Raw genomic sequence first — 15,642 nt, 5'->3', positions numbered from 1 at the left:
TGACCGCTCAGTGCATCGTGGGATGAGGAAATGAGAATGGAACGTAATAAAGTAAGGGCACTGACAAAATAGAAATAGCTACTAAACAGAGTCAGTTGTTAAAGTGCCAACATTACACAACAGGTGTAAGCATTGAATATTATTCAATACTTACAGTATTTAGTATTAAGTATTACAGTATTGAGTATTAGGTATTCAAGTCTTAAAGATGTCCAAAGCCTGGCTTGTTTGGTGTACAGCCTGTAGTCGTACTTTGAAGGTTTTTATTTCTCACTGGGCACAACAAAACTAAAGGTGCTTTTTCCATGCTTTTCTGGTAACTGCTTCTGCGATCTGACGCAGAACAGCTCACTGGTTACATTTTTTTTATCAGAACATCGCTGCCAAATTTTCTTGCTTTTTCTACTGTTTGCTTGATGTCATGGCATTTTGGTGACTCCCCACAACCAGTGTGTCATAATAACTCCTTTAAGGCATTGATAAATGAATAAACGAATTAACAAGCAAATCTTGTGGCTACTGTGATGAAATAACGTGCATTTGCATGACCGCAACACAAGGCATGTTCCTAGGCTTTATCCATTTTTCTGCTGTAAAAAGGCTGAGACACAAGATACACATGAGTGTGTGTCTTCTGCTTCGAGCTCTGCTCCAGCTCCTTTCTCCAGCCACTAGGTGGGGCTAACTGCCACGTGTTCAGCAAGTGCAGGGGGATCTACAAGAAAAGGAAGAAAGAAATTGCAAGGGAAAATATGTACAACACAAAGGGCAGTGATTTGCTATTTCAGGCTCGAGCCGGTTGTCTAAGGATATGTGCCAAGATATTTTGCCACAACACGAGGCACGTGTACACTGCAGCGAAATTCTGGAGACCACTCAGCACATCTTAATGGAATGAAAAGGTATTCACGCAGCGAGACCAGTAGGTAACGCACACCTTCCAGAAGCGCTTGGACTTAAATATGTAAAGCAGTCGAGATAAGCAAGAAACGTTTAGAGTATTAGTGGAAAAAAAAAAGGGAACGCATTGATACGACTGCATCCGTTGCAGGCATAGGTAGTAGTACAAGGTAGACAGAGAAGTTTTGAGAAAAAGAAACAATCGTGGAGATGTACTATATAAAAATGCTAGGATACAAAGCATGTATAGCATACCTGAGTAACTCAAGCAGGCTAGTTGATAATTTGTCACCGCCCTGTTTTCCAGGAGATGCTAGTAAATCATCATCAGGCATTGATGCATGTCACAGCCAAAGTTTAGCTCTGCTCTTGTGTCATAGGAGTATCAGGTGACTTATGCCTGGTCGGCTTTAAGCCACTCACATTTTCTGTGCATTGATGGACCCTGCACTACCTGCTTTTAATCCATACGTTGATAAATATTGTGGGTGCCCACTACAAGTGCATTGACTTGATCTATCGAATGCCTGTTTCTACGTGCAGCATTCTAGTCTGTTAGCTATTTACGTGTCTGTATTTTGTGTATTTCGAATAACCAGGTTTGTTATATCTGTTGCATTACATTATTGACCCTTTTTGCGAAGCAGTTTGCTCTAGAGAAACAAGATAGTGCTTTCAGCAGCGTGCTGCACGTTGCCTCAGTGAAAGGCTATGAATACAAAACCATTGCCTCTTCTGCCTTGCTTCTGTGCGATCAGCTGTCGGAAATGCAACTGGGTTTGCACTAATGCAAACTAGTGCACTAATGCACTAGTGCTCCATTCATGCTGCAAAATATGCAGTGGTGGAGTGAAGACGTGTGCAGTAGTTGACTGCAAAAATTGTGACTGCCATATTAAGGAACGGAATGAATTTGTGTGTTCAAGTTCACGTACCACTGCTACATAAAGACTACCTGAGTTGCTGGCTCTTCGTGGTATACGGCTTGCCTCGAAGGTAAAAAAAAACCACTCATTCATCAGCATTGTAGAGCTAATCTCCAAGGAAAGGACTTCAACCCCGGAACACCTGCACTAAAGAGTACCGACAAAGGGAGTAGTGCCGCTTCTTGGCTTATACAGTAAAACCTCGTTAATTCGAACTCGGTTAATTTGAAGGTTTTCTGCAGTCCCGTATTTTCCAATGTAAATTTGACCGGATAATTCGAACCGGTGGCCTAGGCCAACCCAGTTAATTAGAAGATTTGGGGTCCTATGCGGCAATTCCCAATCCCTATTTCACCGCAAACCCGACGAAACAATGGCCATTCAGAGCCGTGAGGTGACGCCACATAGCACCACAAGCGCCTGACCCATACTACTGCTAGCACAAAAATCAGTCCACGGTACGCCCCGCACACTGTCAAAACGCGCGCCTGCCGAGGAGAAAACGTGCTTCACTGCAACGCAGTGGGCATACTGGTTTTTGTCACGTGCTCTCGTCCCCCACTTCGCACGTTCCTCACAATCGCAGTGGTCAAAGCGTCAGCATAGTCGGCGTCAGTGCATGTTCTGTGCCGCTGCCACTGGCTGCCATTTGCCCATTCTCTCTCTGCACCTGTGGCAACCTGTGTGCATGCAATGCCGGTCTGCGCCGTTTCTTTGTGTTCAGTGGTTAGGGGTATTGCAGCTAGTGTGGTGTTTTTTTTTTTTCTGAACTGTGCAGAAGTGCCAGTGAGTGAAGATGCCAAAGTGTAGGACTTTAACGCTGCAGCAGTTCTGCTTGATCCAAGAAGCAGGTAAGAACACGTGTTCCAAAGCCGATTTGGCTGAAAGGCACAGCGTGCCCCTCTCGACATTGTGGACAATATTGAAGAACAAGTCAAAAGTACTGGAGGCCTACAGTAAAACATGTTCTTCGAAGCGGTCGCGAGTACGGGCTCCCATGTACCAAGATGTGGAATCGGCTTTACTTTGCTGGCTGTAGAAAGCAAACACAGCCGACCTTCCCGTCAGTGGAACGATACTGCGAGAGAAGGCCAACGACTTGGCTCTACAACTTGGGCAAAAAGAGTTCAAGTGTAGCAATGGATGGTTTAGCCATTTTAAAGAGTGCAATATTTGACCTGCATAGCCGTCTGTGGCGAGAGCGGCAGCGTGAACGAGAGCGTCGTCGACAACTGGAAGAAACACACGTTGGCTCCGTTGCTTAGCAAGTACGGTGCAGACAATGTGTACAACCTTGACGAGGCAGCCCTTTTCTACAAGATGCTGCTTACAAAAACATTCGCAGTGAAGGACACCATGGTCAAGGGTCGAAAGCAGCGCAAGGAAAGAATTACTGTTCTGTTCAGCGCGAACATGTGCGGTAAACACAAGCTGCCGCTTCTCATAGTTGAAAAGAGTGGGAAGCCTCACTGCTTCAAAAATGCATGGCTGCTGCCAAGCAATGAGCTTATCTATCAGCACAAGAAGAAAGCCTGGGTCACAGGCGCAATATTTGAAGATTACGTTCGGCAGCTTGACAGCAAGTTCGCGGCCACAGGCAGGAGTGTACTCTTCGTTGTTGTGCCTGATGCATGGTGACATTCCTCACCTGAAAGCTATCAGGACGGTTTTTCTTCCTCCGAACACCACGTCAATCTTGCAGCCAATGGACCAAGGCGTCATCCACCACACGAGAAAGATTTACCACCACCATCTGCTCAAGCGCACGCTCCTTTGCTACGACAAAGCACCTTCGATGTTGCTACTGACTGTTCATGTGCACTTGATGAAGGAGCCAAGTATTGCGATTGCATCAATGCACTCTGTGCAGAGGATAGCGAATCCGGTGCAGTCGGCTTCGCCGAGTATCTGAATTTTGAAAATGATGAATAAACGTGCTACTCAGACTTGGAGAGTGAAGCTACCGCTGATGTGACCATGTGTGATAACAGTGACGACGACGCCAACGTGCCCTCCCGAGCACCCGCTCTTGGGGAAGTTATCGGATTGCTGAACATTATCCGCAGTTTTGTTGAGTGCCACAGTGGAAATACTCAAATGCTGCACGCAGTTGGCCAACTAGAAAGCATGACCCTTGGAGCCTCAAACTGCAGGACATGGCAAACCAGCATCTCTGATTACTTTAAGTAATCCAAAGATCGCCAAATAACGGTAGCGCACCCCTGCAGCGAAATTTTTTGCCTGAGTTGCATTTTCTTGTGTGTTCGGTTAATTCGAAAATCAGCTTAATTCGAAGATTCCTTGCGGTCCCGATGACTTCGAATTAGCGAGGTTTTACCGTAGTAAGTTTCTCTCACATTGGGGTCCACATGCACTCGCACACAAACTTATGCCCACTCTATCACCAACGCTTCAAGAATAAGTGAACGGGCGCACACTTCAATCAATGCACTGAAGCATGGGTGATGGCAGCTACAGTGACAGCACACTAATGTTTGAAGCTGAATGTTTCGTAATGACCTGTCCACACATTAAGCGAGTGAATAATGGTAATAGGTATTTGCTACAAGCTATTACAACAGACAGAACATCTACATTACAAGCTTTGTGCCCAACAAGAACAAATCTATTGCATCTGAGCACACCCGTGAGCGATCAGGCAGAAAATAAATAATTGGATAGTGACCACCTGGGGAACTTTACCGACTCAGAAATGTGAGAAATCGCTGCTTAAAGGTATTTGCTAAATAAAGAAAGAAGAGACAAATGCGCTTATACGGATTCAATTCATAAGGGGAAAGTTAGGATAGCTTGTAATACATTTTTAGCCCCGCTTTTGCTACAAGCACCGTATATGCTGCTCGCCCTGTTTGGACAAATGGTGGTGAGCTCCGAAAGCGCTTATGTGCTTGAAGCCATAGCCAAAGCTTTGCATGTCGTCCACCCAGTTACCGTTTACGATATCCACCTAACAGAGGTTTGCAGAGCCACACTGGCGTTGTGTATGTCTCTTGTAAACACAGAGGCAATGGATGCAGCTTAGGCAAGCAATGGACAGATCACCACCTGATCAAACATGGCAGTGCCCATGGGATCTCCGTGAAAAGGGTCAATATGCTACCACTCCCCAACGCCCTATGCAATGCCTGATGGGAGTGTAGGTAAAATGTAAATGAACATTTGTTGCACGTTTTAATGTTACATCCTGTTTTCAGAAGCAAAAATATGCATTTCTTATGTATTTGACCAGTAGAATCTGGGGAACCAAGCTCCCGTACCTCCTTTGCACTGTCGAGTACAAAAGGGATATGGGAGCTTTGTCAAGCTGCTTTTAAGTGGCTTTTACTCATATATGCCTCAAACATGTATGCACTGCCATACCATGCTTGTTGGAGATAAATTAAAATTCAATTCAAATTCAGTTTTTACTTTTTAGTCGTGTCACTTGGAGGTTTATTTATTAATGATATACGTGTCGCTTGATACCATGTTATTTTGTGTCATTCGCTTTGTTCTTATTCAAGAGAATGGGCCTACTGATGCTTATTCATGACACAGCTAGGTTATTCAAATCGATCCTCATTCTAAGAAGGAACGATTGCTGTGGATTTGTGGTGTGTTGAATCTCCTTTCACATTTTTCTTTTTATTTTATTGCGGGCGTGATACTCGCCCATAAATGCAATAAAAAAGTTTTTTATCACCATTGTCTTTTTTTGCATCGTATAACATCTTCCCCACCTACGGGGCCAAGTCAAGTGGGATGCCAGTACGAGAAAAGGAAATTGGTGTTGGGCAAATATAAATTACCCGACAGAATATAAATCTTTATGCCCTGCCTGTCGCACCTTATCACAGGCTTCAGATATAACATAAAATGGACGTGGGTCAAAGATAAGTGTAAGGGGAAAAAATTATTTTATTTAAGAACAAAAAAACAGAAAACATTTCATTTGACATGACGAAAGCAAGGCGACAGGGTGGTTGCAGGCCTTACTGACTGAACTACACTACAAATAATAACCGCCTGTAATAATAAAGATAGTCCTCTTGCCTAACATTTTTCTTGGGCTTATGAAGACTGGTCTTGAGCCCTTTTGTAGAGCAAGGTTGATGGAAAGACCCGGATCTGAAATCTGTGTAGTAACTTGCGTTCCTGTGGAGAACTAAGGGTGAGATGTGCTGTGCAGAACATCGACTGCCTGGAACGTTTGGCAGGCATCCCAGCGGAGGCCATTGTGGAGGCACACGGCACTTTCCACAGTTCCCACTGCCTGTCATGCAACCACGAGTACTCCCTCGATTGGCTGAGGGGTAAGCGACACCCCGTGTGGTCTCGGCAAATGCTTCATTAGATACGAGTGTACATGTGTGTGATTGCGTGAGCACCTTTTATTAGACAATCACGGAAGCTGATGCAGCTGTGTTGACCTTCCTGAGGGCTTAAATAAATGCCATTATTAGAACGGTAAAAGATTGCTGCTATTGGCGGCGAGGAGTTACGGAGTCGCCCTCTATCGGAAGCGCCTCGATGCCGTAGTATGAGGGATCACGTGACGCGCTCCTCATAGGTTTTGCTGTCAGCGCTCACTGAAAACACCACGCGCGAGCTCTCCCGGACATTTCTGTAAGTACTTTCGAAACGAGAGAAGTTTCTTACTGTCTAAATAATAATCTTGGGCAAGCTGAAAGCACACAATCGTTTACAGCCGCTATCTCTTTACCGAATACGTACAGTGAACGCCACTGCGCGCGGTCGCCGCGATGGAGTCTCCCGAACCGGCTTCTTGCGTGAAAGGTAGGTAAACACCGAGAGCAAACTGTGTGAAATATGTTCTTATAGTGTTTGTATAACTAAATGGAGCGTACTAGAATGAAGCCTCAATGCAGCGATCGCGCAGATTCGCAGCGACCGACTGCGCGTCTGCATGCTTGTCCGCGCACTGTTTCGCTTTCTCCGCGCGCGCGTTTTCGCACCCTGCCATGAGCTTTAGGCCGCAGAATATGAGCATTTGACAGTATACAGGCAACCATTGTTGCGTGGGCGCTATCAGAGCTGTTCAAAAATAATTTCATTGTAGAGACTTCGACGCCTACGGGGACTGTGATGTGCCGTCGCGACGATGCAATCTTTTTTTTCTTCTAAATTCTTTGACCTTTCAATACTATTTTTCGAGTTGCGTCGCACTGTATGTTTATCGGCGTTCTCAGCGTGCAATTTCCCGCTGCTTCTTTTTTGTAATCCAGTGCATTAATTCATAACACAAACATGACTATATGCTATGCATTCTTTAAATGTGCTTCTCACCGCTGCCTTTCCACTCCACTGAACTTTACAGTCTCTATAGTATCGACAAGTTTATAGACCAAACCGTCATGACATTAGTCGGGCAGCGGACTCAGGCGAGCGTCTCAGTGCGCGTTTTGAGAACATCGCAGACCGGGCGCAGTAGCAGAAATCTTCCTCGCGTCTGTCCTTGCTGCATACCCGAGTTGTAGCCGATGACTGCCGGTTTTATGTTTCGCGAGCCAAGCTTCACACAGCTTCTTGTCCTGCGGCTACGTGTGAATAAGGCCGACACCGGACTCCGTCACGTGCGTCCGGCCCTGCGGCACCGAGCAGTAGCCTACCATGTTGCGCGCCTTCAAAGGCAGCCACTACCTATTGTAGTGCTTTCAAGCGTTGTAAAGGAGACACTCGAAGCGGGAAAATTTCGCCACTAAATGAAAACCGCAGCGTACGAGGGAATTTAAACTCGTTTTCAGCTCGCTTCGGCGCGCCCGAAGCAGCCGACGCGGCCGCTATGTCCACGTGATCCCTCCTAGCACGTCACGCCGACGGTGGCGCCAGCTTTTCCAGTGGTGGAGCTCGAGGCCAATACTTTCTAACCTCCTATATGAACAACACGATCAAACCCCGGCCCTCAGTCCCCAGCAGCTGTGAAACAACTGACCACGGCGGCGGTCAGACCTGCGACGCAGCAGAGGGTGCTAAGAATCACTGGCTCCGGACAGGCCACCATTGAAATATGAACCTGGCAACGTTTAACGCTAGAACATTATCTAGTGAGGCGAGTCTAGCAGTGCTATTGGAGGAATTAGAGGGCAGTAAATTGGATATAATAGGGCTCAGTGAAGTTAGGAGGCTAAAAGAAGCATATACAGTGCTAAAAAGCGGGCACGTCCTGTGCTACCGGGGCTTAGCAGAGAGAAGAGAACTATGCGTCGGATTCCTGATTAATAAGAATATGGTAACATACAGGAATTCTATAGCATTAACGAGAGGGTGGCAGGTCTTGTGAAACTTAATAAGAAGTACAAAATGAAAATTGTACAGGTCTACACCCCTACATCCAGTCATGATGACCAGGATGTTGAAAGCTTCTATGAAGACGTGGAATCGGCGATGGGTAGAGTGAAAACTAAATACACTATACTAATGGGCGACTTTAATGCCAAGGTAGGCAAGAAGCAGGCTGGAGACAAGGCAGTGGGAGAATATGGCATAGGCACTAGGAATATCAGGGGAGAGTTATTAGTAGAGTTTGCAGAACAGAATAATATGAGGATAATGAATACCTTCTTCCGCAAGCGGGATAGCTGAAAGTGGACGTGGAGGAGCCCGAACGGCGAGACTAGAAATGAAATAGACTTCATACTCTGCGCTAACCCTGGCATCATACAAGATGTGGACGTGCTCGGCAAGGTGCACTGCAGTGACCACAGGATGGTGAGAACTCGAATTAGTCTATATCTGAGAAGGGAACGGAAGAAACTGGTACATAAGAAGCCGATCAATGAGTTAGCGGTAAGATGGAAAATAGAGGAATTCCAGATCAAGCTACAGAACAAGTATTCGGCTTTAACTCAGGAAGAGGACCTTAGTGTTGAAGCAATGAACTACAATCTTGTGGGCATCATTAAGGAGTGTGCAATGGAAGTCGGTGGTAACTCCGTTAGGCAGGATAGCAGTAAACTATCGCAGGAGACGAAAGATCTCATCAAGAAACGCCAATGTATGAAAGCCTCTAACCCTACAGCTAGAATAGAACTGGCAGAACTTTCGAAGTTAATTAACAAGCGTAAGACAGCTGACACAAGGAAGTATAATATGGATAGAATTGAACATACTCTCAGGAACGGAGGAAGCCTAAAAATAGTGAAGAAGAAACTAGGAATGGGCAAAAATCAGATGTATGCGTTAAGAGACAAAGCCGGCAATATCATTACTAATATGGATGAGATAGTTCAAGTGGCTGAGGAGTTCTATAGAGATTTATACAGTACCAGTGGCACCCACTACGATAATGGAATAGAAAATAGTCTAGAGGAATTCGAAATCCCACAGGTAATGCCGGAAGAAGTAAAGAAGCCTTGGGAGATATGCAAAGAGGGAAGGCAGCTGGGGAGGATCAGGTAACAGCAGATTTGTTGAAGGATGGTGGGCAGATTGTTCTAGAGAAACTGGCCACCCTGTATACGCAATGCCTCATAACGTCGAGCATACCGGAATCTTGGAAGAACCCCAATATAATCCTAATCCATAAGAAAGGGGACGCCAAAGACTTGAAAAATTATAGACCGATTAGCTTACTGTCCGTTGCCTACAAACTATTTACTAAGGTAATCGCAAATAGAATCAGGAACACCTTAGACTTCTGTCAAGCAAAAGACCAGGCAGGATTCCGTAAAGGCTACTCAACAATAGATCATATTCACACTATCAATCAGGTGATAGAGAAATGTGCAGAATATAACCAACCCTTATATATAGCTTTTATTGATTACGAGAAAGCATTTGATTCTGTCGAAACCTCAGCAGTCATGGAGGCATTACGGAATGAGGGTGTAGACGAGCCATATGTAAAAATACTGAAAGATATCTATAGCGGCTCCACAGCCACTGTAGTGGCTGTGGAGCCGCTACCATAAGTCCTCCATAAAGAAAGCAATAAAATCCCAATAAAGAAAGGCGTCAAGCAGGGAGATACGATCTCTCCAATGCTATTCACAGCGTGTTTACAGGAGGTATTCAGAGACCTGGATTGGGAAGAAATGGGGATAAAAGTTAATGGAGAATACCTTAGTAACTTGCGATTCGCTGATGATATTGCCTTGCTTAATAACTAAGGGCCCAACTGCAATGCATGCTCAATGACCTGGAGAGGCAAAGCAGAAGAGTGGGTCTAAAAATTAATCTGCAGAAAACTAAAGTAATGTTTAGCAGTCTCGGAAGAGAACAGCAATTTACAATAGGCAGCGAGGCACTGGATGTGGTAAGGGAATACGTCTACTTACAGCAGGTAGTGACTGCGGATCTGGATCATGAGACGGAAATAATCAGAAGAATAAGAATGGGCTGAGGTGCGTTTGGCAGGCATTCTCAGATCATGAACAGCAGGTTGCCATTATCCCTCAAGAGAAAAGTGTATAATAGCTGTGTCTCACCAGTACTCACCTACGGGGCAGAAACCTGGAGGCTTACGAAAAGGGTTCTTCTCAAATTGAGGACAACGCAACGAGCTATGGAAAGAAGAATGATAGGTGTAACGTTAAGGGATAAAAAAAGAGCAGATTGGGTGAGGGAACAAACTCGAGTTAATGGCATCTTAGTTGAAATCAAGAAAAAGAAATGGGCATGGGCAGGACATGTAATGAGGAGGGAAGATAACCGATGGTCATTAAGGGTTACGGACTGGATTCCAAGGGAAGGGAAGTGTAGCAGGTGGCGGCAGAAAGTTAGGTGGGCGGATGAGATTAAGAAGTTTGCAGGGACGGCATGGCCACAATTAGTACATGACCGGGGTTGTTGGAGAAATATGGGAGAGGCCTTTGTCCTGCAGTGGGCGTAACCAGGCTGATGATGATGATGATGATGATGATGATGATGATGAAAAGATTACTGATCAATCAGTGATCTCAGAATACAAATTAAGTGGAACTAAAAATAAACGGTCAAGCTGTTTTAAGAATGTAGTGTTAAAACAGGTGCAGGCAAAGTTTTGCCTGGGGATATTAGCACTCTGTAATGAGCTAGTCGGTGATAACTGGAAATGGCTGGGCTTGCCTTCTTTGTTGTGCCCAATTGGACATAATACAAATACAAAGAATTTATTTTTCCTTTCGTTACAAAAAGCATGGGGCAGCCACTCAAAGCTACCTTTAGTTGGACAAGTCGACGACCCCTATATGAGCAACAACCTTTGGCATATCAAGGGAACCAAAGTATACAGAGGGTTACCGTTCATGTCATGAGGAACAGACAAACATAAAGGGCGTTTGCTAAGCACAATGAAAGGCAGACAAGAGGACACATTTTTAACAGAAGCAAATACAATGTTTAAGACACTTCATCAAGTAATTGTGCTTGCAAAGAATCGGTAATTTTATTTGATGGGAGAAAGATGCCATATATTCCGTGGTGGCTAGGTAAGGTCAGCACTATTCTCTGAAAATTTGTTTAACAAGTGTGGGAGTGTGGGAGTCAGTAATTGTAAGAAATCATTGTTCACTGATGTAGGAATAAGCCATGTTTCCGGACAACACGTGTTGTACATGTATTGCCTTTTCTTTAACATTGACAGGTCGAAATAGAATGAGGCATTGTATCTATTAGCTATGGAGTATGATTGTGCCAGGTGGTAGTTATAGAGGCGATTAATTTTCATTATCCGGTAGTGGTCAAACATCTCTTACGTGGAAGATTTAAAAGAAGCATTTGTTATTACCCTAATTGATTTCTTCTGCATAATTAATAAATGGTTTAAATCTTTCTTTATTGTTGTTTCCTAAACCAAGTGAGCATAATTTAATTAGGCTAAGATTAAGGATTTGCACAGAAAAAGCTTTATTCGTTCAGGTAAGAGATATTTATTTCTATTTATTAACCCAATAATTTTGCACAGCTTTTTGTGTATTTCAGTCACGTGTTTGTCCTAAGTTAGGGTACTAGAAAAGTACATGCCTAGAATCGTTACACAGTCCACTACTTTGATTGTGTACCTGATCCAAGTTTAATGTGAGGCAAAGCAACAGTTTTTCTTTTAATGTGAGGCAAAGCAACAGTTTTTCTTTTAGGTCGAAAGAGGGCTGCTTTTCTCTTTTGAGGGTAGATAATTAAAGAATTAAATTTTACCCGAGAAGAAAAGTGAGTTAGAGCACATTCACAAAGCTCCTCAATCTCTGCCATTTCTCTGCCTGATATCAGCACTGTTGTGTCATCAGCATAACAAATAATGGCCACTTGAGATCTTGAAATAACGCTGTACTGATAAGTAGAATTAAACACAAAACAGAAGTGGTCCTAGAACGCTTCCCTGAAGTACACCTGTTTTAATGCTTTGTAATTCAGAAGTGAATTCACATAAGGAAATGTGTTGCTTTCTGTACTTTGAATAGCATTCTATGAGGTTAAATGCGATTCTGTGCACACCATAAGAATATAATCTACCAAGGATAACTTTGTGACTGAAGGAATCAAAGGCTTTAGCAAAGTCAGTAGAAATTCCTAGTGTTAGATCGTTATTACAGATATTGTGTAAGATTAATTCCTTTTGCTTTATAAAGCTGTTTCGATGGAACAGTGATTGCGAAAACCATGTTGTAAAGTTTGAGTGTTTCAGTAGAAAGTTATGCACTCTATAGTGAAACAGCTTTTTGAAAGCTTTAGAAAAAATTGGCAAGATTGAGATAGGTCAGTAGTATTTTTGAATATTTTTGTCACTGTCCTTAAATATTAATGTCACTTTCACAATTTGCACCTTTTTCGGGAATACGCCGTTTGGAAAAGCTAGGTTGAACAGGTAAACGATATGTCAAAGAAGGTGCAATTAAGTCTGCAACAAACTTAATTGCTCTAACTTGCATGTTGTCGGCGTCACTGCTGGTGTTGTGCAAGTTTACGATTGTAGAATATACCTCCTTATAATAAATCGGGGAAAGAAACGGTTGGATGGCACATTTGCCTTGTATGAGGCATCATCTTATAAATCTTAATTTAAAAATTGTTTCACAAGAAAATTATTAAAGAGATTCCCTAGAGGTGACCCCGTAACAGTGACACTGCTATGAATCATAGCCTGTTTCAAAGAAAATTGGATTCCCTAGAGGTGACCCCGTAACAGTGACACTGCTATGAATCATAGCCTGTTTCAAAGAAAATTGGATTCCCTAGAGGTGACCCCGTAACAGTGACACTGCTATGACTCATAGCCTCTATTTTGTGGCTTCTTTTTGATTGACCAGGTACAGAGTTTGCCTTTTTCCACGTTATATCTGATCAGCATGTGTCACAAGAAAATAATGTCTTGTAAAAACTATTAGCTTTTCTGAGCATGTTATTTAATTGGTTTCAGAGGCATTCTCATTATGTTAGGCTCTTTATTACGAATGAATTCCTGGTACGATCGGTGCCTCTTATTTATCTGCTCCACAATATCCTTCCTTGCTTATCCAAGGTTTACAACACTGGTTTGTTTGCCTTGTTTTCGTTGAGAAACACTTATTGTAGGTGTTTTAAACTTTAACAAAAAGGGTGCGAAAAAGACGTTGACAAGAAAGACGTAGACGAGATTGAGAGAAATGACAAACAACGGCGCCTGTGTTTGTTGTTTCTCTCTTTCTGCTCTACGTCTTTTTTGCGCACTTTCTCGTTAAGATGGCACCACACCATCTTGCCCAGCTATCAGTTTTGATAAATTAGAAACTTTGATTGTTAATGAATCGTATCCTTCTTCTGCATCATGTGTATTGTAGATGTAATGCCATGTAAGAACTGTATAGTTTCTCTAAAGTGCACTTAGCTTTTTTCAGAGATGTCTTGAAAGACATGCGTTTCCTTCTTCTTTTAGTTAGGTATTGAACTTCTTAATAACATGTATACTAGCAAATGATCACCTTATGTCTTCTGCAATTACTTCTGCTTGTAAGAGGGGTTGGGATGAATTGGTGATGAAAAAGTCCAATAAGATTAGGGCGTCGCCATGGCAGTGGTAGAGCAAACCGGCAGGAAGGGCCTAGTGGGTCCAACCAGAAAGTTGGTCTGGTGATAGGCCAGGGGGAGCTGGCCCAGCAGGTGCTACATGGTTGGGGCAGGTCAGGAAGCCTTGAGTGGGTTGGATTGCCATGAGGCTATCTGTCTTTGCACAAAGTCCTTAAGTCTCGCCAAGAGCCCCAATGAGTCGAAATAGTTGATGACACTTAGGAGGGCAGGTAGACCAGGTCTTCCTCCTGTGCAGAAGGAAGCGGCAAGCGGCGGAACTCCTGCAGGAGGCGGCTTTGATGCTGGAGGTAAGCAGGGCAGGCGAGCAGGAAGTGCTCCAGTGTCTCTGGATCCCCGCAGGAGGCACAGGCGGGGGACGTGGTGATCCCTAGGTGGTGGCGGTGAGCCGCTGTCGAGCAGCAGCTGACTCTCAGGCGCTGCAAAAGCGAGGTCTCCCTGCATAGGAGGCCACGCTGTGGAAGTGGCCATAGAGGTCAGCCCAGGGACATCCGCTTGTCTGGGTGGAAGGCAATAAGGTGCCGTCGCAGCCTGTGCCTCGTAAAGTCACCGGCCATTACAGCAAGGCTGAGAGGGGCTGCGGAGTGGTAGGCACTCTTCGCAAGAGCGTCGGCCTCCTCGTTGCCCTGGATACCCACGTGCGCCGGTACCAGTGCAGGCACACCGAACAGCCTGCCTCCTGGAAAGCAGACAGCCTGAACGAGGGAAAGGTGACCTCGAGGCTAGCTCTTTCACGCCTCTGCAGGCAGAGGAGGGCCGCCTTAGAATCACAGAAGATGGCTGCCGGTGTCGGTGGAAGCTCCTCTGCAAGTAGATAGACAGCAAGGTGGAGACCTGCTACCTTCGCTGCAGTGGAGCTTGCATGTACAGGAAGGAGGCACAGCTTGCTTCTCTGCAGAGCAGGTGTCCGGCATCACTGATCTGTCGACAAATATGTGGAGATGATCTCCGAGCCTCTTCTGAAGGAGAGATGCAGCCATCTGCTGGAGGGCCTGCACTGGGGAGTGCCTTTTGGAAACACGCGGCAGGTCCGTGGTGATGGGGACTGGTGGTCGCTGTGGTGGGGGAGGTTGAGCAGCATTGGCTGGCGTGTCCCCTATGACGTCCTCATAGAGGCTGCACAGCCATCTCATCTGTGATGCTGGCCAGGAACAAAGGTGGGTCAGGAGGGCTTGACCGTCTGCCACATGGTGGAGCCAGTCAGTGTGCCAGCCAGTCAACGCTCCCCTTCATATTGCATGAAGAGGAGTGACAGGGGCCAGGTTCCTGCGTCAGTGAGAGTGGCAGCCACTTGTGAGGTGGGGGGAATGCCCAGGCAGAGCCGGACAGCTGACTGGTGCTGTAGCTCCAGCTTCCTAAGGTGAAGTGGAGGTAGCGCCACTAGTGGGAGGGTGTACAGCAGCCATGACGTGGCTGCAGCATCGAAAAGCCACAAGGCCCGCCTGGTAGTGCAGCCCTGTTCACGGGCAAGCAGGTGGAACACTGCCTTGCGGACCCGGAGTGTCTGGGTGTACAAGGCCTTGGCAGAAGGCAGCCAGGATAGTGGATGGTCAATGCGCAGTCCCAGGTAGGTGACTGCCGTACTGAGATCTGCACATCATGCAGATGCAGCCAGGAAGCTGAGTGACAGGCTGCTGCTTTGGGGTGGTTCAGCATGGCCTCTGTTTTCTTCACTGAGATGGTCAAGCCGATGCTGCACAAGTAGGCAGCAGCAGTGTCCAGGACTCGCTGTAGGGTCAGACATGCACTGTTGAAGGACTGCGGCGGTCCTAACACCCACAGAGTGTGTCGTCAGCATAGATTGAAGACTGCTCGAGGT

The 15,642-nt window shown here is 45.3% G+C and overlaps 1 protein-coding gene across 7 annotated transcripts in view; it reads left to right on the top strand.

The window, feature by feature from the left end:
* The window catches only part of Sirt2 (Sirtuin 2), a 290,603-nt gene that overhangs the window by 122,654 nt on the left and 152,307 nt on the right, over window positions 1-15,642 (top strand). For all 7 annotated transcript variants that reach the window (XM_065438737.2, XM_065438738.2, XM_065438739.2 and 4 more), the window contains one exon: window positions 6,016-6,139. In XM_065438737.2, coding sequence (XP_065294809.1) covers window positions 6,016-6,139 — 124 coding nt within the window. The remainder of the gene's footprint in view (window positions 1-6,015; window positions 6,140-15,642) is intronic.

This window comes from Dermacentor albipictus, chromosome 7, assembly GCF_038994185.2.
Source record: "Dermacentor albipictus isolate Rhodes 1998 colony chromosome 7, USDA_Dalb.pri_finalv2, whole genome shotgun sequence".
Lineage (NCBI taxonomy): Eukaryota > Metazoa > Arthropoda > Arachnida > Ixodida > Ixodidae > Dermacentor > Dermacentor albipictus.
The sequence above is the reverse complement of the archived record's forward strand: the minus strand, read 5'-3'. Positions and strand labels throughout refer to the sequence as shown.